This window comes from Macrotis lagotis, chromosome 2 (genome assembly GCF_037893015.1).
Source record: "Macrotis lagotis isolate mMagLag1 chromosome 2, bilby.v1.9.chrom.fasta, whole genome shotgun sequence".
Lineage (NCBI taxonomy): Eukaryota > Metazoa > Chordata > Mammalia > Peramelemorphia > Peramelidae > Macrotis > Macrotis lagotis.
In genome coordinates this window covers 223,274,332-223,294,996 of record NC_133659.1, presented here as the reverse complement: position 1 = coordinate 223,294,996, position 20,665 = coordinate 223,274,332, and the positions used below count along the sequence as shown (strand labels likewise).

The following is a 20,665-nucleotide window of genomic DNA, read 5'->3' as shown; positions in this document are numbered from 1 at the left end:
GTATTTAATCATTTATAATGCTTTAACAGAATTGGTAAATAATTTCTTTTTCCTCTGCCTGTACTCTCAAGCCATTTCAAAAAAGGAGGAAAAATTCAATCTTTTGTCAATATTTCTCAATTAATATTCAGCTCAACTAATGCTTATTCATCATGGTGTGTGTGTGTGTGTGTTTATCATCCCCATTTAAGTGGATCATAGTGTTGCACCCCCCCCCATGCTATCTTGCTGTTATCATTGTTTAGTCATTTCATGTGTCCAAATCTTCAGGATCCCTTTTTTGGGGGAGTGGTTTGGAGTGGTTTGCCGTTTCCTTCTGCAATTCATTTTGCAGAGGAGGAAACTGAGACAAATATTGAAAATTGACTTGCTCAGGTTCATACAGACAGTAAGTGTCTGAGGTTGGATTTTCACACAGATCTTGCTGACTTGGCCCAGCACTGCACCACTTACTGCCCCCATTGTTTTCTTATGTTGTAATTTCACAAATATTTTGACCTGAACTAATACATGTGTATATTCTAAACCAGTTGGCCTGAAGGAATGGCCAAAATTGTTTTAAATTCCACCCAAAAATGACAGCATCATATCTTACAAAAGTAGCCCCTTGATATGCTGGCTTGAAATGGCAGGGGCTACTTTTGTAACATTTGATGATGTCATTACCCTATTAAAAAAAAGATTTGAATCCTCTGGCAATGAACTTGGTTTATGATTAATTTCCATTTATAGAAGATAAAAAAAAATGATACTACATAGTGAACCAGATCTGCCCTCTATGTCAGGAGGCTCATGATTCAGGTCCTACCTCTGGAATATAATAATTATATGATTCTGGACTGGATTTTTTAACTACTGCCAGACTGAATAAGTAGAGGAAGTTCCTCACTAAGATTGTACAAATGAAATCACAAGTCCAGTATATTATGTAGGGGAGGCCAAGGAAAGGAATAAGGGAAACATGATTATATTTAATCTAGTAAGAATTTGTTTTCTTCCAGTACAGTTTATTTCTTCTGATAACATTTTAAATGATCTTACTCATGACCTTCTAAAAATGTAAGAAAAAAATTGATCAGGCATTAGCACCCTTTGTCTCAAAATGACTATGTTGAAATAGATAGCATTGTAGCATTATGACTTTTTTTTAGTTTTTTTTTGTTTTGTTTTTTTAGTTTTTGCAAGGCAATGGGGTTAAGTGGCTTGCCCAAGGCCACACAACTAGGTAACTATTAAGTGTCTGAGGTCGGATTTGAACCCAGGTACTCCTGACTCCAGGGCCGGTGCTCTATCCACTGAGCCACCTAGCCACTCCCTGTACCATAATGACTTTTCAGGATAATGACCTGAAGGTCAAAAGGACTTTTCTGTATCAATGTTGCATTATTGGGGGGGGGGGGGGGGGAGCATAATGTAAGATCTCTCAAGTAGTAAATTATAGCAAAATATTATACTTAGATATACCCTCTATATAGAAGCTGCCTGTAAAAGTTCACCTTTATAGTTTATCAGATGCTTCCCTCCTGATCCTTTAGTCCCTTCTCTAATTTATATACACTTTTCTCTTCTTCCAGTCCTTGAAATTAACTTTTCTCCCCTTTGGTCAAATTCAAAGAATCTATATAGAGTTTAATTACAATAATTGACTTTGCCTCTGCCTCCTCCTAGAATAAATATCTCCCTCACCAGTGCTGAATAACCATTTTGCCTGAAGCCTGTGCATTTATTGAACATAAGAGAACTATTTATTGTCTGTATTTTGAAGCAGTTTTGATTATGTCCCGATTACCTCTTAATTATATTGACAGCCCATTGTCCAGGGAAAGTGAATGCCAGTGGGATTAATGGTGCAAGAAGTGGAATTTATTTCATATTTTCAATTATTGGGAAATGGGATGGTTTTCTTTTTCAGCCTTTGTTCATCTTGAAGCTTTAAAAATCTTCCCTTATGGGGTGGCTAGGTGGCGTAGTGGATAGAGCACCGGCCCTGGAGTCAGGAGTACCTGGGTTCAAATCCAGTCTCAGACACTTAATAGTTGCCTAGCTGTGTGGCCTTGGGCAAGCCACTTAACCCCATTTGCCTTGCAAAAACCTTAAAAAAAAAAAAGAAATAGAATTTAGAGTTGGGAAGAGAATAGTCTCAAGCAAAATGAACTCCCTCTAATGAGGGCTGATGATAAAGGAGACATTAAAAAATTAAGAGCCTTTACTTGATGTTTGTCCTTCATTCTTTTTTTTTGTTTGTTTTGTTTTGTTTTTAGTTTTTTGCAAGGCAAATGGCCTTAAGCGGCTTGCCCAAGGCCACACAGCTAGGTAACTATTAAGTGTCTGAGGCTGGATTTGAACCCAGGTACTCCTGACTCCAGGGCCGGTACTTTATCCACTACGCCACCTAGCCACCCCCTGTCCTTCTTTCTTAAAGAAGATTATGTCTTCAGAGAAGTGATGCCTTGACATGCCCATGAGTTGGATTAGAGTGAGGAGATGTTATGCAAAGTCACCAGCCTTACTTTTTTTTCCCATAGCCAGGATTCCTGGAGATGGCCCTGGATACAAGACAATAAGGGTTAAATGACTTGCCCAAGGTCACACAGCTAGTAGGTGTCAAGTCAGATTCAGACTCCCATTCCTGACTCCAGAGTTGGTGCTCTATCTACAATGCCACCTACTTGCTCCTGGTGAAATGTGAAAGGGCACAATAACTCCAGTTCTAGATGACTAATATTGATTCTATTCCCTATCTTTCCCAAACTTCTTTTTTCTTTGTTTGGGTGGGGGTGAAAAGAAAAGGAGTTAAAAACATGAATTCATCCTTAGAATGAGGGTAGCTAAGTGGATTAGGAAGTAGTTTTCCTTCTTTAGAGTGAGTCTTCATCTTGCATTTAATTTTTTTGTCTGCCAATTATGTTTTATTAATTTTTCATTGAGTATTTTGCATTGAGCTCTAATTTTTGATTTAGCTTTACTCCTAATATCCTTCTTTGAGTTTTATTTCTCTTTTTCTCTTGATACATTTGGTTGTCCAACATTTTACTTTATCTTATCCTTTTTTCTGGCTCCTCCTTAATTGGTATTGCAATGTTACTATAACCTCCTCACCTTAGAAAATAAAGGAATGCATGGTGACTGTTTCCCTTAGTCCTTCCCTCAGGCCAAGGACAACTGTCTTTAGGATCATTTTTAGCCAAATTCCTCCCCCCTTTCTTTCGACTTGGCAGAGCTAGGTCTTATTGGGAATGGAGATTGGGATTGGAAAAGGTTTATCAGTCAGTAAACATGAAATACCTCCTCTGTGCCAGGCACTATGCTCAACTAGAGAACCGCCAAAAGGCTCAAATGAACTCTTCCCTCAAGCAGCTCGTGGACTAATGGGAGAAAGAACTATACATACTGATACATCTCTACATACATATACTTATATGTTGTATAGTTTTAAATGTACATTCATATATATTACATTTCAGAGTAATAAGCTTCTTTTTTTTAATTTTTGTTAAAGGCAATGGGGGTTAAGTGACTTGCCCAAGATCACACAGCTAGGTAGGTAATTATTGTCTGAGGCCAGGTTTGAATTCAGATCCTTCTGACTCCAGGGCTGTGCTCTATCTACTGCGCCACCTAGCTGCCCCTAGAATAACAAGTTTCTAAGGCCCTCAGGTGAGAGGATCTAGTGCAAAAGCAAGCAGCATCAGCAGTGGGTTCAGATCTCAGGAGCAGAACAGGGGCTCAGTTTTAGCATCTAGCCCAGTCTAAAGTATTAGAGGAATAATCAAGGCAAGAATTCCAGATCAAGGAGAACCTGAAACTTTGTCTCTCTGAGCAGGAGATTTCCTAGGTAACTTCTAATGGCTGAGTCTAGTAGCAAAGACTGGAATTTGAAAAACTTTGACCAAGAGGACAGAAATAAGACCATGTCTTATATCAGACCACTATGGGACTCTCTCTGTCCAATTGGAATGGGAGAGACAGGAACATCTGAGAACTCCTCCCTAATCCTCTATCATTTAAGGAGAGCACCTCAGGAATTCTGATCATTTCCCACCGGGATACTATCCTAAACTTAAACATTTCCAGAAATTCATCATTCTACAAGTTGAAATCATACCTGAAACTCATACCTTCTTTGATCTTTCCCCACCTTAGCTGTAAAACAGGCCAGCTAACTTCTCCCCTCTTCCTCTTCTTCAACTTGTCTCCTCCATTAGATTAGACCTCCTTGAGGGCAAGCCATTATTTTATACCTTTTTGGTATTCCCATTGCTTAGCACAGTGTAACACATAATGGATACTTCATAAATTCTGTTTGCCTCTAACTCTGAAAGCTTGCAGGTTCTCAATCTAGGCTGTCCCTGAAATTCTCCAAAACTACAGCAAAAGGACCATCCCAGACCTTTCCTACAGAAGCACACAGAAATCATCTGAAATAAAAAAAAAGTAGGCTGTTAGAATAAGCAAACAAAAAAGAGAATCTCACCATAAAGTGATGCTTATAACACAAACTCAGAAAAGAGCACGATTCCAAAGCATCTATAAGCAAAGCCTCAAAGACAAAAAAGATTGAGCACTAACTCAACAAAAATTTGGGGTGCAGGAATGAGAGCTATAGAAAGAATAATTGAAAATGGAATTTGGCAAAGAGGTACAAACTTATCCAAGCAACAAATTTCCTGAAAATTAGAATTGACCAAATAGAGGCCAGTGATGTGAAACTTAAAAGAAATTTTAAAACAAAGTCAAAAACTGAAGAAAAATAGAAGAAAATGTTTGATATCTCATAGGAAAACAATTTATCTGCAATACAGATCAAGGATAAAACATTTAAGAATCAATGGCCGAAGATGGCGACAAAAAGGGATCGAGTCTTAGGTGCTCTGTGATAAAACTTGAAACTAAGGACACTAACTAAACTTTCGAGAGACAGAACCCACAAAGGGACCCAGTGAGGCAGTTCTCCTACTCAAGGTAACCTGGAAAAGAGCAGAAAGGCTCTGCTTCCTGGGGTCGGAGGGGTGGCCTGCCAGAGGGGTGGCCCGCCAGAGCTAAAGAACTCCAGCCTCCTGGAGGCAGCCCCAGGGCTCTGGGAGCCACGATTCACAACAGCGGGGGAGTCTCCTGAGCTGCACCCCGGGGAGCACCGGGTACAAAGTGGGGGAACAACAGGGGACATCTGCCAGAACGAGCACATGGAGCCCAGCCCTCAGGGCACACAGCCAGCAGCTAGGTCTTTCTGCAGCCCAGATCCGAAACAGAAGCAGGCCGTAAGCAGGAGCCCCCCAGGGCATGAGCCCATTGAGCTGAGGGAGGGGAGTGAAGAGGGACTGCAGAGCTCTGTCCTCTGCCCCTGGAACAGGACTCTGGGGCTCTGACCACATTCAGATCCTGATCGCATTCTAGCCCCCCCCCCCCCAATAGAACAGCAGGGCCCCCCCTACCTCAGCCCCATGGCAGAGGGGGTTGCTTATGGTCATTCACAGACCAGGAGGGAGGACAGAGCCTCACACACCGAGACCCTTGTGGGAGTGTCCCAAAAGCTCAGGAAGCACCCCAAAACCAGCCCCAGGCTGGGAAAATGAGCAAGCAGAGGAAACTAGAGGAAGACCATTGAGAAATATTTTGCATATGAGCCCAAGAAGGATCAGAATACTCAGTCTGAAGATGAGGAAGCACAAGCTCCTGCATCTAAAGACTCCAAGAAAAACAGAAATTGGGCTCAGGCTATGATAGAGATCAAAAAAGACTTTGAAAATCAAATGAGGGAGTTGGAAGAAAAACTGGGAAAAGAAAGGAGAGAGATGCAGGAAAAACATGAAAATGAAGTCAGCAGCCTAGTCAAGGAAATCCAAAAAAATGCTGAAGAAAATAGCATGCTAAAAAACAGCTTTCTGTATCTGGTATCACTATTATTCAGGATTTGTGTATTAATGAGGCAACTAATTGGCTGGGTGAATAGAGGGCTAGACCTGGAGTCAGAAAGACCCAAGATCAAATCCAGCCTCAGATGCTTACTAGCTGTGTGACCCTGGCTAAGTAACTTAACCTCTGCTTGCCTCAGTCCACTGGAGAAGGAAATAACAAAATGCCCTATTATCTTTGCCAAGAAAATCCCATGGACAGTACTAGCCCACTATGTCACTCTGACCCATGGAGTCACCAAGAGTCAAGCATACCTGAACAACAATAACAACAACATTAGTGTATTGCTTTTCTTTGGCTTCAATTTTAATCTAATCAAGGTTTTGGTAAAATGGTTAGCCATTTCTTTCTCCAGTTTATTAAGGCAAACAGAAATTAAGTAACTTGTCCAGGGTCTTATATTTGAAGCTGGACTTGAACTCAGGTCTTCCTGACTCCAGGACTAGTGCCCTATCCACTGAACTACATAGCTGCCTCCATTAGTAAAAAATTAGTGTGCTAGAAAAATCACAAACAAGAATAGGAAGGAAAGAGGGTATCAAATATTTATATACTAGTTTGGACTCTAAAGAAATGACTGCTTTAGGGATATATATTTAAAGTTAACTTATCAGAATTTAGGCATTCAAATGATTGCTTACTACCCTTCAGAGCTGTCATCTTTGGAGATTAGACACTTATTCCAATGATGTGAGCATTACTTTGTATATTTTCAAGACTTATTTTTTCCAAAATTGTCTTGAGAACCAGTTTACAAGCCAGGGCAAAAAAATCAGTCTTGTTTCTCATCACACATTATTTGGGCCTAAAATACTATTGTCCAGCTTGATTAATTTTCTGTTTGTTCAACCTTGTGTTCAAATAAGCTATGTCTTTCATAACCAACCTTAAAGAATGACTTAATTTAGAATATATCAGGTTGTAATTGGTAAGGAAATCTAAAATTCAAATCTCACATCAGGTATTTACTAGTTTATAATCATGGGCAGGATAGCCTTTTTTCATCTGAAAATGAGAATAATTAATCTTGTACCTCTTAAGTCACAGTATTGTTCTGAAGAAAATGTTTTGCCAACTTTCCTGATAAACATTATTAGTTTCAAATATATATATATATATACATATATGTGTGTGTGTATATATATATATATATATATATATATATATATATATATATCTCCATTGTTCATATGCAAATAATTGCCTCCCAACTCTTTAGATTGTTTCAAGATTTTTAGCAGTAATCACTTCTTTGGAATAAGTGTTCAGGACAGTAGTACTCATCTAGATGTTTGAGTAATGTTTATTTTAAGAATCCATTCTATCACTTTATAATTATACTTCATGTATATCACACTGAATAATTTAACAAAACAATAATAGTAAATAAATATTTTTCACCTGCTATGTGCCATACACTGTTTGAAATGTTAGCTATGAAAAGAAAGGTATTAGAGAGTCCTTGCCTCAAGGAACTTACAGTCTAATGGAGAATTAACTCTTTTCATCTACATCTAATATCAGTATTATTCAGGACAAGCTTAGTAAAGCATTTTACTGACCAGAAATTAACTTCTTCACTATCAGCCTTTTTATTACTGAAGTTATGATGGGGCAGACAGATTAGGAGGGTGAACTGAGTATTTAGATCTGGAAGTTGCTTTAGGAGTAATATATTCAAACATCAAACCCCACCCCCTCCCAATCCCTATTTTATAGATGAACAAAAAGGAACCTTAGAAAAGTTAACCTGCCAAAGGTCACATCCATAGTAAGTTGAAATGCCAAGAGAGCAGGTACATGGAAAGATGCCATTTGACCACCCCCAAAAGTTCATTTTGGCCTATTAGTTGAAGGTTTGAGTGAACTTTCTCAAAGATATATAGTCAGCCTACCACCGAACTGTGGAAACAGATGTTAAGTAGTCACTAAGTATTTGTTCTCAACTTGGTTGCCATCTATAATGTGACATCCGAAAATGTCATCCAAATTCTTCTATTTCATTACTTATTTTCTCCCATAAATTAGACACTTTGTAAATTAACTCTTTTCCAAGTAACTTATAAATTACTACTACTACTATTATTACTATCACTACTTCTTCCTTCTCCTTCCTTCTTCCTTCTCCTTCCTTCTTCCTTCTTGGTCCTCCTCCTCCTTCTCCTTCCTTCTTGTCCGTCTTCTATTTCTACTTCAAAAATGAAATGTCACCTTATTTACCAGTACTTTCCAGAGAAATAAAAGCCAGGGAATAATTAAAAACTCAGAGAATCTGGTTCACTGCTGGTCTCAAAGCTGAATTAAGAGATGTGATAGTCATAGCTGACTGGCTGGTACTTTACGCTTTATTTAGGAGATCAGTGTCCTTGATACAGTGAAAACTAAGTCTTGTCTAAATGTATTCAACATTTGGGAGGTATATACATGTGTTTGTGTTTTAGGATTTGAATTGATGGAAAAAGTCTTTGGGCTGGCCATGAATAAAGCCATAATGAGAAATAAATCAAGAAACTGGTTGTGTTCACTTAAAAGAATCTAGAATTGTTAAAATCAGAAAAAGCAATGCTTCATTTTCAATTCAAGAAGCAAACAATTTAGTTAAAGTTGTCTGACTGGTTGACAGGTACTGCCTATCCCTACCTGACACTACCTGGTACTCCTCCTAGCACATAATTAAATTGTCCTATAGCCCTTATGCCACCTGGAGCATGATTGCTCTAACTTCAGACCTCTTGGAACAATGAAATCCTTATGGAGGAATTGTTTGCTCTGCTTTCCTTCTAGGACTAGGAATGATTCTGCCTTCCCTTCAGGTTTGGAAGTAATTGGAGATGAGTCCAGGTGCCTGTAGTAACCATTACATGGTTTCCTCTTTAATAATTCAGACTATTTCCAAATCTACTGCAGATTATCACACAACTTCATTTTAAACAAACCAAGCTCAGTTTGTAAAAACACCATCCTGTTTGACCAAAAGTCTAACTAGACTGGCTCCAGTGGCTTAGTTCCATTAGAAATTAGTCAGGAGGTCTTTTTGCTACAAAAACCAACCAGCAGTAAATACAGTAATACCACTAGCACTGGTGAACATTAAGCATTTGGGCATTTCACTGGTCAAAAAGGCTCTTTGTCATTGTGTTCTTAAATATCATATCATATTTATTTTTCTACCATACCATTGCCTCCTCTCAAATCATAAAATACTCAAGGGAAGAGAACATTTGTTCAAGATTACATCAAAGCCTTTTTAATTTTGTTGCAGATTTTTCCTATTATCTAACGGAAATAAATAACTATATGTGTGCTTCCCTCTCTGTTCTTTTCCCAGGCAAGCTTGGGACCTAGCAGTTGATATTTGCCTCTCCCAATTGCCAACCATTATAGAGGAAGGAACTGCATTTAGGGTAAGTCCATATATATTTAAGTACTTAAAAACCCTCCTCATGTCCCATTCCATTCCAAGTTTGGCTAGGAACATGTCTTTCTCTGACTGCTCTTTGTGAAAGATTTCACTGTCATGTGAAGAAATTGTATATGCAGTGTTGTTCAATTTTTTTCCCCTAGGGTTCAAATGCAATTCTAGATTTCTTTTTAGACATCTCCAGTGTCTTAACTCTCCAGTTTAACTTAAAATATCAAGATGTTTTATTTAAGACAAAGATGGCCAAACTGACAGACCTGGGCATGAGTCTTTGTGGGAGAGAGGGAGGGAAGGCAACATTAGTTATTTAGCTTGCTGAACTCATTTTCTTTTTTTTTTGACTGGTATCATTTTGTGACTGTTTTTTCAATAAGTCATATTTTTTGTTTTTTACATCATCATAATTATCTCCAATTTATTTGCACCTACTTCAGAGATATTCCATATAATAGATAGCATTTTTAAAGTAAAGAAAAAGAGAAGAAAAAGTAAATTTTTAAAAATAAGCACAACTGATCAATATATTTTTAAAAAATGAAAAAATATATGCAGTGTTTAATACCTGTAGAACACTTTCCTCCATAAAGTGTTGTGGTGAGAATATTCTCTTAGGTCTATTCATTTGAATCATGCTTGATCCTTATAATTTTGCTAATTCACATGTGTATGTATTCTTTCCATGTATATCATGTCATTATTGTATTATTGTTTTCTTGACTCTGCTTACCTCACATCTTTCTGAACTTATCTATAGTCATTAGTTACATCACTTCTTACATTAATTTTCCATTACATTCAAGTACCATGCTTTGTTTAAGCATTCTCAGTGAGCATCCACTTTGTTTCCTTTTTGCCACCACAAAAAGTATATATGAGGACTTTCTTCTTATCTATGGCTTCCTTGAGAGATAACCCCAGTAATAATAGTTCAAGGGTATAGACATATATTAGCCACTTTATTTCCATAATTCCAAGTTGCTTTTCAAAATGATAATAACCATTTCATAACTCTACCAACAATGTATAGTACACCTCACCAACTTTTTTTGTCATCTTTGCCAACTTGCAGCATGTGAGGTAAAACCTTAGATTTGTTGTGATTTGAATTTCTCTGGTTATTAGTGAGTTGGAACATTCTTCCATGTGGTTGTGAATGTGAATACTTCACAATTCTTCTTTTGAGAATTATTTTTCATATCCTTTGACCATTTAATCTATTGGAGAATGGTATGTGTACATAAGTATATATTTAGGTATGTATATTTTACATAAAAAATCCTTAACAGAAAAATATGATTCAAAAACCTTTTTTTCCCATCCAGCAACTTCCCTTCTTATCCTAGGTACATTATTTTGGGGCAGAAGCTTTTTAATTTCATATTTTCATAGTTATTTGATTAAGTTATTATTACATATATAATTATAAAGTGATTATGCTAATTAAATTTTATATATTATAATTGCAAAAAAGCAAACAAACAACAAAAATAATATATCTCCTAGATGTAAGAGGGCTAGATTCATTTTCCTAGTGATAGGAATTAGGCAATTCATTCATCTGACTAAACCAGTATTCCATATCCTATTAACTTATACTTCTTAGAGATTTTGAATTACATTGAATGTGGACCTTTTGTAAATGGATATATAGGGTGGGGAGAAATATATCTGAGCCAATAGGGTGGATAAGTAAATTACTTTTCTTTGTGTTAATAAAATCTTACACTACTTCAAGGTTTAGAAACATTTTATTTATAAAGTCTCATTTCATCCTATCAAAAACCCTATCAGGGGAATAATATAATCTTAGAAAATATAGTATATATAATGTTCATTTTAGAAATGAGGAAACCAAGGCTTTGAGAGATTCTGCCTTCTCCATAGACACAGTGAAATCTGGTTTCTGAAACAGGCCTTCTTACTCTAAGTCTCGGACTCTTGGCTCTGTGCCACATTCCTTCATACTGAAAAGTGAATTTAATTCTGTATGCCAAAAATCATAAAACAAATTTTTGTGATCTATATTTTCCTTTTTGCTTCTTAGTCACCTTCACTTCTTAAAATAATGCATTGCACATCATTCATGAGCTAGCAAGGTATGTATCAAATATGGCAATCCCTGGCAAGAAAGATATCAGAGTTGGCAACTGAGAATAATTTTAAGGTAGGCTTACTTGCCTTCTCTTGTAACAATGATAAAAAAAAAAATCTTTTATCTGATTAAATAACAAATTTCACTTGCAAACTGTTTGAATTCTCTCATTTCCCGTCCCTTCTCTTACCATCCTTATGCAGTCTATAAAGAAAATTGGACACAGGAATTTCTTAATATTATTAATCATTTTTTTTTAGTATCCCAAGTCTAGAAGAATATACTTGCTCTTCCTGTGTGACCCAATTTGTTTTTTACCTAAGAATAGGAAACCCAATTACATTGATTTTAAGGAAAATCTTGAGTCATCCTGGAACATCTGCTTTGGGCAGTGTCTTGAGAGATAAGAGGGGCTTCTGTCATGACATGGTTTTGGCATAATTGAAAGTCCAGAGCCTGTCTCATCATTGAAAGATGCTTTTCCCTATCACATCAAGCATCTCTTGAGTCTTTGAAAACATGACCAAATCTTTTAGTCACATTGAGCTGGGGAGAGCCTCTTCTTCCTTTGTCAATTTTAGTTCCCTTATTGAACACATCAATCTTTTTTTCCCTTTTCTATATCCATTTACAGGACCCAGCAGACATTACTAGCAACGTTGCTGCATATAAAAATCCATAGAACAAAATTTATTTTAAATGAAAGGTGAAGTGAAGATTTAATTATAACACACCTGAATAAAAACCAGTAACCTAGTTTTCTATTAACCTATAGCAATTGTTTCAATGGCCACATACCTAATTTCTTTTAAAAAATAATTTATGAATAGTTTATATTAAGTATGAAAAACATTACCTTCTCCTAATCAAAATTACCTTTGAGTATAATTGACTAAATTTTGGCCAACTAGCTAACTCTCCATCAGTTAATCTCTAATTTTTTTTAATACGACACCTTTTTTTTTTCATTTTTCATCTTTCATTTTTCTGGTTTTTTTCTTCTGTTTTTAGATCACCTTCATTTCCAGATGGATCGCTCTGCTTTTCTTAACCAGAGAGCCATTTCTCACAACAAAAAAAAAATTGAAAAAAAATTAATTCACAAAACTAATACCTTTCCTCAATCTGAGCAATATTTGCACTGTTCCACATCCATCTTTTCAAAGAAATAAAGTATATTTTGGTGTTTTTCTGGCACCAAGCTGGTTATTATAATTACATTTTTCTTGTTTCCATTAACATTATTGAAGACATTGTGTGTATTATTTTCCACATTTTGCTTACTTCATCTAATGCCAGTTCATATTGTCTTTCCCAGCTTCCCTGAATTCTATAGTATTATACAACTCCATTACATTGATGTAACATAATTTCTTTAGTCATTAGGCATCTCTTATTTTTTTAGCTCTTTTAAATCACCAAAAAAGTGACACTGTGACTTGACTTTTCTTTCCCAACAAAGGTTTCCTCCTATTCAAGAGTTATGCTGTTCTACCCTCAAATTACTCTTTTAAAATAGAAAAGAGAATTCTCTCAATGCTCAATTTACTCTAGTAGATCTCTTGGGGCCATGACTCCCTAGACTATGAGTCAAATCCTCACATATTGCCCACATTCTTGGGATTTTAAGGACTACGAATAGAAGTCATTATCTTTAACTATTTTAGCTTTATATTTTCTTTTTGAAAAAAATAAGATAATTTTATTTCTCTTTTTTAAAATACACAGTCCTGAAATGATTCACCTTTTTTTTAAATCTTGGAAAGCATCAGATTACCTTAGACAGAGAAAAGAATATATTTTTTGTTCATGTATTGTTTGCTTTTTTGCTCAGTAAATATGGAACAGTGTATAAAAAAATTGAACATGTAAGAAAGAGAAATCAATTGTCACTTGAACTATATGAAGAAGCACATTAAGAAAATGACCTAGTCTTCCCATATAACCAATAAGTATGTATTCTTATGTCCCACCTTTTTTTTTTAATCCATCTTCATTTTTCTCCAAACTTATTCCACTCAGTCTCTGAATAATTTTTCTATCCTCTATAGGAGGAAAAGAATTTTAAAATGTTTATTTGGAAAGATTCATTAACAATATTTCACTGTTCTGATCAAAATTCACTATCTCATTTGTATATGAGATATACACAGAAATCTAATTGTGTTATACATGAAAAGAAGAACAAACTCACAGCTGTTTCTGTTATGTCCCACAGCATAGTCCATTCTTTGCCGAGCAATTGACTGCATTCCAGGTGTGGCTCACAATGGGAGTAGAGAACAGGAACCCACCTGAACAACTTCCCATTGTCTTGCAGGTGAGTTTGGTTCTCATAGTGTGACTTGGTCAAACCCCATAATAGCTGAGGGAAGAAAGACAAGAAGAACCTACAACCCCAAGCTCAATGATCTAGTTTTTGTGAAGTGGTATGGGATATTTGAAACTTGTGCTTGCTGATTGCTACACTCTGGTACAGATGATATTTGGGCAGATTAATTATTTTAATTCCTTCAAGAGAAATTAGAACTAGTTTGTATATTCCTGTAGGACTTTCTTGATAAAAGTGTGGAATATAACCACACCCCCAATTAAATGTAAATTCAGGTTGTCCATTAAGCCTGTTCTAAAATATCCATGTTTATCCTCTTTATCCCCTTCTTATTCCTTTTCAGAATGAATTTTGATTTGGAAATATGCTGAAATAAATAAATATCTTTTAATATAGTTTACTGACTGTATTGCCCCCTCCTTGACTTTTAAACTATGATCTACTTTGAACGTTTGAGACAAACAGTTCTTATTCAAATGTTCTTGCTCAGGAAAAAGTGTAAGGTTCAATGAAAAAACAATTCTAGGAGTTGTAATTACAAAGAATTCCCTTCCTAGGTATCTTATAAATTTCCCTAAAACTCACACTTGCACCCAGTCATTCACTTTAGGGCATACGACTTTAACTCTTCCCACCTTCCTTCTTTTCTTCCTCCCTTCCCTCTTCATCCTTTCCTCCCTCCCTTTCTTCCTTCTCTCCTTTTCCTTGATCTCCTTCCTCTTTTCCTTCCTTTCTTCCTCTCCTTTCCAGTATCCTTCCTTTCTCCCTTCTTTCTTCCCTCTCTCCCTTTTTTCTTTCCTTCCTTCCTTTCCTTCTTCTTTTCAAATTCCTTCCAAGAAGACCATTCTTTGGTCTACATCTTATAACTGTTTTTAGTTTAGATGTTTAATAGGAAGAGTCCTGTCTCTTAAAAGTTTTTATTATGCTAAAAGTTAACCATTGCCAGGGTAAGATCAGAGTCTTTCTACAAGAATAGAGATTTGGTTCTTTTGCCTATCATGAGACAAGAATTTGTTTATTATCTTCTACCTTTCCAAAGACATTTGCTTCACTTCCTTCCTAATAGAAAGAATCTTACTTTCTTTGAAAAATGTTACTAACAACATTGTGAAGGTCAAGATTATCACACTTTACTAGATGAAACATCGGTTTTTCAGTGGTTCCATTTCTGAGTGAGCTTTTGAAAAATAGATGAAGGGTTTATCTTTGTCCTTACAATGAAGTTTGGCAGGTATTCTCTCTAGTATTCAGTCTATGTTGTGCCATAATATTAGCTGGCAACTGAGGATTTTATTTATAATTAACCTTGTAATAGATCTGAAATTTCATCTGGTACAGGAACCTCCCTCAGGAATCTCCTATGGTAGGATAAGGAGGCGAGAGGGAAGCTAGGTGGTGCAGTAGATAGAGCACTGGCCCTGGAGTCAGGAGGACCTGAGTTCAAATACACCCTCAGACACTTAATAATTGCCTAGCTATATGACCTTAATGTCATTGCCTTACAAAAAACTTTAAAAAAAAAAGATAAGGAGGCAAGAGAAGAAAGGGTCAATTTAAATGTATTAAATAAAAATAAGCATTAAATAGAATCATTCATTGATTAGGCAAGCAGTATCTAAGTGAGTGTATCTCACTGGTACAGGAACTCACTGTGCAAGTTGCTACTGATGAAAAGTTTCTATACACAAGAAGCTAACAGACTACTTATGTTGTCGGGCTGACAATACATATTCAAATAAGCATATTAAAAGATAGAATGTGATGTTGGCAGAGAGAAATAGAGAGCAATACAAAGGACTTAAGAAAAATTTGAGGGAAAGGTCACTTTTAGCTGTTCAGAATCTGGGAAAACTTCACTTAAGAAAAGGATTTCAAGAAGTAAGACTGAAAAGAAAACTTGGCACGAAGGCATATATCAGAGTTGTAGTAGTTACAGGGTGGATATAAAGAAGACATTCTAGGCCTCTTAAATGGCTGACATTTGTAGAGACTGGAATGGTCAGAATAGAACAGCTAGTTTGACTAGGATATTAATTGTATGAAAGTAATGTGAAATAAAATGGAATGGACAATTAGACTCAGGCTGTAATTTTAAGTACTTCCATGTTTCATGTTTCCTCTGTACTAGAAGACAGAGCAATTATGTGTATAACTACACACTCCTTGAAAGCAGGGGTTTCAAACTTGGTATTTGTATTTATTGTGCCTTGCCCATTCCTTGGTCCATAGTTCTTGTTTGTTATTTGAATAAATAAATTGTAAGGAAGGGAAAGGATACATTGTTCAAATCTTCTTGAGTCAGTAGTTACAAATTTCCATCACAAGAAGCTATGCCTTTCTATTCAGAAGCAGCACAATGATATTCTAGTTATCCCTGATATTATGGTGTGGTAAATCAAGGGCATAATGGCAAACATGTTAAATTTGGTTCTTCTAGGGAACCAAACCTAGAAAATCATTTTGTAAATCTTTTTTATTGCATTTTGTAAAGTGTTCCATTTACAATCCACACTCCCTTAGAGAAGAAGACCTAACAGAGCCAATATCCTGCTTCCAAAAATAAAGAACATCTCCTTTGTAAAATAAAGGAAATAGGTTATTTAGGATTTTTTTTCCCAGTGTAATTCTACAAAACTAACATAGATAGAAGATTCATAATTTTTACTTAGGGCTTTCCTTCTTGTTCTTCGTCCAGTACAGCTGGTTGGTATTAATGTATATTCCACTGAAGAATTAGTCAAGATGCACAGAAATACTTGTTTTGTTTGGTGGTGCTCTATAATATTATAGTTGCTATCTCATTGACTTGCTTTTTTTTCTTATGATACATTATCTTGAAAAACATTATAAATGCTAAAAGCCTAGACTCTTATTCATAAATTATCCAACTACGCTTTTGACAGTTTTTTAGATATTACTCAGGAGAAAGAGAACTTGAATTCAGAGACTTGTTCATTTTTAAAAGTTTGCTAGCTTTTCTTTTTATATGGTGGACAAAATTTACTCTATCACATTCCCTAAAGATAGAGGCTGATGACTGTCCTGGGGACAGTCAACAACTTTAAAATCTATACTTGTAATATGCAGTTGCTTCACTATCCCTCAGATAAAAATGAGCATATTGCCCTGTAGATTTATAATGTCTTTAGAAGCAGAGTTTGGGGTCCCCTCATCCTTCTTGCTCGCTAGGAATCTCAAAAGCTTCTTGGTACTATATAATACAGTACCAATATATCTGTTCAAGAACCTCTTCTATGAAATCAGCCAAAATGGAAATCTAATCAATCTTTTAAAACCTCCAACAAGGGGTTGTATGAAAGTAATGTGAAATAAAATGGAATGGACAATTAGACAATTAGGGTTCCTCCCTGAGTCTGTTCCAATTCATGATGGTTCTGGTTTGAGAGATTTTATTCTTTGTATCAAACCTAAAACTTTTTTCTACTGCTTCTATTCCTTGCTCATTAATCAAATAGAATAATTCAAGCCCCTCCATATAACAAACCTTCAAATACTTAAGATATTTTATACATTGTTCCTCCTAATCTAATCTAAACATCTCTAATGCCTTTAATCAGTCCTATTAGTCTCCAACCTCTACTGTTCCTATTTGGCCTCTGAACATAATCAAGTATGTCAGTGCCCATCTTAAATTATGCCTTCTAGAACTTACTACAGTATCCCAACTATAACCTGAGCAAAGAAGAATATGGTAGGACCCTTATCTCCCTCATTCTTGACATTTGTCTCCCTATATTACCAAAGATAATGATAGAATCCCTCCCTTTTCCCCCAGTAAAATTAAGCTCTTTCAGAAAGGGATAGACTTCTTTTTTTATTTCTATCTCCATTGACTATCACATAGGTGGTGCTTAATAAGTAATTATTGATTGATTCATGATTGACTTACTTTGAGCTTATATTTCACTAAATCTCACAGTTCATTTTTTAAATTTATCTTTTCAACCATAAGCAAAGAAGGTTTTCAGCTTTGATTTTTTTCTCTGAGGTTTTGAGTTTCACATTTTTTGCCCTCCCTCTCTTGACAGCAAGTAATCTGATATATATTATACATGTAAAACTATGTTAAACATATTTCCATATTAGTCATGTTGTGAAAGAAGAATCAGAACAAAAGGGGAGAAAATCATGAGGGGGAAAAATGTCAAGCATAAAACAAATTTTAAAAACTAAAAATAGTATGCTTTGATCTGCATTCAGATTCCATAGTTCCTTCTCTGAATGTGGATGGCATTTTCCATCATAAGTCCCTTATAATTTTCTTTGATCTTTGTAGTGCCGAGAAGAGTTAATTCCATAAACAATTGATCATCACACAACATTCCTGTTAAAGTATACAGTTTTCTTATGCTTCTGTTCATTTCACTCAGCATCAATTTATTCAAGTCCTTCCAGACTCTTCTGAAATCTGCCTATTCGTAATTTCTTACAGAATAATAATACTCCATTATATTCATATGCTATAATTTGTTCACTCATTCTGTTATTGATGGGTATCCCCTCAATTTCTACTTCTTTGCCACTACAAAAAAGAGCTGATATGAATATTTTTGTACATGTGGGTCCAAATTCTTTTTTCATATGAACTGTTGTCAAGCCACATTACCCTTATCCAATATCTAATGGTTTATCTTTTTAACCTAAGTGTAGGAAAAATTTACTTTTATTCTTTTAAAAATCATTTTGACATTCATTGATAATATTTGTATGTCAATTGTTGTCTGTAGAGATTTGTTGTGTAAGTCATATATCTGCAAAGTTATCTTCTAACCTTAGAACAAAGCAATATAAATTGCTTCCCATTTTTATATACTCTTTAGTTCTTATGAAGTAGTGCCTAGGGCTTTCAAAAATTTTCCTAATTTGTTTCAGGTGTATCATTTGTGAACAAGTCACGGGAATGAGGAAAATAGGTAGAAATAAAGAGGACTGATAAAGGAAAGAAATTTGTTTTATATAACAGTTTAATAACCCCCTTACCCACCTTAATTCAAAATTTGTAGTTGGTAAAAATAAATATAAACATTTCATGAAAATGACTCTGGTTATTTGCATCCTTTTAGCTGTTTTTGTTATTCTGTAATATTTATGAAACTAAGTAACTAAATAAGTTTAAAGAAGAAATAATGTTTTATTATCTTCTATTTAATTCCAATAAGAACTCTAGTTCTTATCTACAATGTCATTGTCATTCCAGTCTAGAGTTCCCTAATGAACCACTGCCTTAGACAAATATTGCTTTAACTTGAATTCCTTACACAGGCTTATATCTGTTACTTTAACTTGCAAGAGGAGAAAAGTTATTGGAATAAACCATCAGTTCACTAGTTTAATTCTACTCCAACTAAGGTTGATTCAGTCAGAAATACAAGGCAGAAACAACAAATGATCTTGAATTACATCAGATTTACAAATTCCTAAAGAGGCTATTTGAGGAATTGCGAAAGTTCTGTCTATTTAGACTATATGTTGAATGGGATTTTTTGGGTTACCTAGTTTTTACCCCTTTATATTCCACAGAAGACCCAGGACCAGAGTCACTAAGTAGATTACCCTGTTTCACACAGGGTTTTGGTAGTGGACCAGTATTAGAATTCAGTTCCGCTAATTCTGAATTACTCCATACTGCTTCTTTTGTTGGCTGTTCAATGAACAGAAAGAATACTCTCCAGTAAGAAAGTAATAGATTACTATTTTTGTAGTGAATTTTCTATAAATTATCCTCCTTATTTATATTTTTGAAATTGAGGTCCTACTCTTTTGAATTTTATATCACTCAATTTCATTAGATCACATTTAAATGTCTGTTAACTTTGCAAAGCAAAATTTATTTCAATTGATCTTCACAATAATCCTACCCATCTTACAAATGAAGAAATAATGTGAGTTATGATCCTCTTACCTTAAAGACCATGCTACCTCTCTAAGCTAGCACTTTACTATTGTAAACAAAACTTTGATAATGAGGTTTGTTAGACTTTTTTCTTCTGTTTGCAAGTGCTTTCATAATTCTTGGGAAAGGAAAATAAAGTTCTGTTCTTATTTGAAGATGTTTAAGAAGAAGGATGAATAAGAGAACCACAACTGGTCTTTGTAAGCTTCATGTATAAAATTTGATGTGTTTGAATTGCTTTGATACCACAACTGTGATTGGGTCTTCCCACTTGCTCAAACTTGAGAAATCAGACTCCCTCACTCAAGGTAATGTGAGGACTATTAAATCTATGCTAGTTAAAATATCAGAATGTTATAGTTCAATGTAGCAATCTTGAATACAAACATTAATCCAAAATATTTCTAAAAGATAATTACATGTCCTTTTAACTAGGAACGGAATGCAAATTTTAATCAACATATTTGGAAAAAGTGGTTGTGGTTCAGAGTAAATGAACTGAAATTCTCTTTCTTGTCATCAAAAACCATTTAATGGTTTAAAACTTCTGCCTTTATTCCTCAGATGCACATTTGGGAATAGGGGATCTTTTTTTTTTTCAGTGTTTAGACCAATAAGGGTTTGCAATAATATTTCTTTCTTCCTTTTTCTATAGGTGCTGTTAAGCCAAGTTCATCGGTTGAGAGCTCTCGACTTACTGGGAAGGTTTTTAGACTTGGGCCCCTGGGCAGTGAGCCTGGTGTGTACTTGTTGCATTAGCTCACAGAAGGGAAAAGAACCTTTCAAATGAGTTGATATGTAGACTGTGTACAATTAGTCATTCTTGCATGAAAGGGAAGGGGAAATCTTTTGTGAGCTTATTGAATGTCTCAAAACTGACCACAGCCTTATATCCCTAAGTTCAATTTCAAATCTGGCTGTTTTCAGTAGGATTTGGATAGTGCCAAATGTACTTGAAATGTGTTCTCACTGGGCCAAAGCAACTACCATTAT

The 20,665-nt window shown here is 35.4% G+C and overlaps 1 protein-coding gene and 1 long non-coding RNA gene across 10 annotated transcripts in view; one reads left to right on the top strand and one right to left on the bottom strand.

Annotated features, from left to right (window-relative positions):
* The window catches only part of LOC141514278 (uncharacterized), a 43,262-nt gene extending 29,589 nt beyond the window's left edge, over nt 1–13,673 (bottom strand). For both annotated transcript variants that reach the window (XR_012475981.1, XR_012475980.1), the window contains exons 1-2: nt 13,621–13,673; nt 13,400–13,471 (exon numbers count right to left, since the gene is read on the bottom strand). This is a non-coding gene — a long non-coding RNA (uncharacterized LOC141514278). The remainder of the gene's footprint in view (nt 1–13,399; nt 13,472–13,620) is intronic.
* RPTOR (regulatory associated protein of MTOR complex 1) overlaps nt 1–20,665 on the top strand; it is a 552,432-nt gene that overhangs the window by 335,321 nt on the left and 196,446 nt on the right. For all 8 annotated transcript variants that reach the window (XM_074224960.1, XM_074224956.1, XM_074224957.1 and 5 more), the window contains exons 10-12: nt 9,242–9,317; nt 13,645–13,746; nt 20,328–20,411. In XM_074224960.1, coding sequence (XP_074081061.1) covers nt 9,242–9,317; nt 13,645–13,746; nt 20,328–20,411 — 262 coding nt within the window. The remainder of the gene's footprint in view (nt 1–9,241; nt 9,318–13,644; nt 13,747–20,327; nt 20,412–20,665) is intronic.